At 41.2% G+C, this 2,012-nt stretch overlaps 1 protein-coding gene across 1 annotated transcript in view; it reads right to left on the reverse strand.

Moving 5' to 3' along the window:
• Positions 1 to 918, reverse strand: part of dpt (dermatopontin) — a 10,842-nt gene extending 9,924 nt beyond the window's left edge. Inside the window, exon 1 of the mRNA XM_079648053.1 lies at positions 481 to 918. Coding sequence (XP_079504179.1) covers positions 481 to 755 — 275 coding nt within the window. The 5' untranslated portion in view covers positions 756 to 918. The remainder of the gene's footprint in view (positions 1 to 480) is intronic.
• Between the last annotated feature and the right edge of the window lie 1,094 nt (positions 919 to 2,012).

Raw genomic sequence — 2,012 nt, forward strand, 5'->3', positions numbered from 1 at the left:
TTATTTTTTGGTTTTTCAGTTGAATTATACTTAAAGTTCAGGGTTATCAACTTTTCTCCAATAAGTTTTCAAAGTAAATGGATAATCGTTTTTAATAATCGAGATGATGATTTTTGCCATAATCGAGCAGCCCTAGTAGGAAGTATGTGTTACTCAAATAAATCACCCACCACTCTCCACCAGGCCGAACCAGTGAAATAGATCTTATTTGGATCCTTTAAAATCTAATTAGTGCACCAACAATTGTAATTAAAGTCTCAATGCACTTTAAAAGTGAACGAAAGTAAAAATCACGTGTTAACAAGTCACCCACCACTCCATGCCACCAAGTCTTTTTTATCTTTAATAAACAAATGTATGCATGCTTCTTAGTTAACATTAAGTTGTCTTTGGCTCTTTTCTGCTGTATCAAAATGTAAATGTCCCCTTTGTGGGACTAATAAAGTTATCTGATTGTGATTCTGGTTCTTCAGTACGCACCACTCCATGCCCCCTCGGTTGATGTCGTCCCACCAGCAGTCACTGGGCTCCCCCAGGCCCTCGGGGGTCGCCTGGCACTCGAAGGACCACAGCCGGTCCATCCCATCGGCCTCGCTGTAGAAGCTCCTGAGGGCCACCAGCACCTCACCGTGGGGACACTGGAAGTTGAAGCTCTGCCGAAACCCGTTGACCCAGCCCATGTCGTGGTGGTCCTGAGACTGAGAGGCCACTGAGACCAGCAGAGAGGAGACCAGCAGCACCAGAACAGGACTCATGTTGCAGGAATCAGGTAATCAGTCGTTCTGCTGCTCTTCCCTCTCAGCTGCCTAGCTTTAAACTCCTCCAACACTTTTGTTATCCAGATGTTTTGGTTACTAGGCGTAATGTGTAATTTGCTCCAAGAGTGGACGTCACTGGAGATTTTTAAGGTCGACTTTGAGACAGAGCTTTAACGAAGTGAGCCGTGGATAAGGGTTTACCTTAAAACACAGCACTAGGCAATTTGGATATAGTTAACCATCTAATTACATTAGTTTGCACTCCAGTTTTTTTATGGATTTTTCCACTGTAAAAGATTGTTTTGGACAAAAAACCTGTTTTTTTTTATCATAAAAAAACAAGTAAATAAGGTATGATTCCCAAAATCGAATATTGCTTTTTTACCACTTCATCATTGCCAACAAGGAGAGCAATCACAAAAGTGCTAAGGTCGTTTCTGTCAGTTGGTTACCAGGCGTAATGTGTAATTTGCTCCACTGCAGATTTTTAAGGTCGACCTTGAGACAGAGCTTTAACAAAGTGAGTCGTGGATAAGGCTTTCTGATTATAGGCAATTTGGATATAGTTTGCAAATGTTAACCATTACATTACAGCGACTTACATACCCAATACTGTGGACAATCCCCACAGGAGCAATTTGGGGTGAAGTGTCTCAGGGACACAACAACATGCTGTCTGCAGTGGGGTTTGAACCTGTGACCCCCTGGTTCCGAACACCTACGGAGAACCCACTACGCCACACACCCCCTCATTAACTATCTAATTACTCTGACTGTTAAGTTTGCAGCGAGCACTCTGGTTTTTTTAATGGATTTTTCCATTGTAAAGGATTGTTTCGGACAATAACACTGTTTGATTTTACCATAAAAAACAAGTAAATAAGATACACTTCCAAACAATCAATATTTTATTGTGACAGTATCTTGTGAATATATAGATTTTTTTGTTTTACCAATGCATCATTGCCAACAAGAATAGCACGCAGAAAAGTGCAGATATTTGCTCAAGTCGTTTCCCTAAGTAAATGATTTGTGAAACCACCCCGTGATCCAGGTCCACTCCAAATTGAACAAGGTTTTTCAAAGTTAAAGGTGGGGTAGGTAATTCACTTCAGAAACACTTTTTGTTATATTCCATGGAATGCTCTTAACATCCTGATAGCAATGAATACATTAAATGCTTTGACAATAAATATATACTGTGGAAGCCGTGGCGCTGTAAAAAGCACGACCAATCATCTGAGCCGGCCCGGC

This window comes from Notothenia rossii (assembly GCF_949606895.1).
Source record: "Notothenia rossii genome assembly, chromosome: 1".
Taxonomy (NCBI): domain Eukaryota; kingdom Metazoa; phylum Chordata; class Actinopteri; order Perciformes; family Nototheniidae; genus Notothenia; species Notothenia rossii.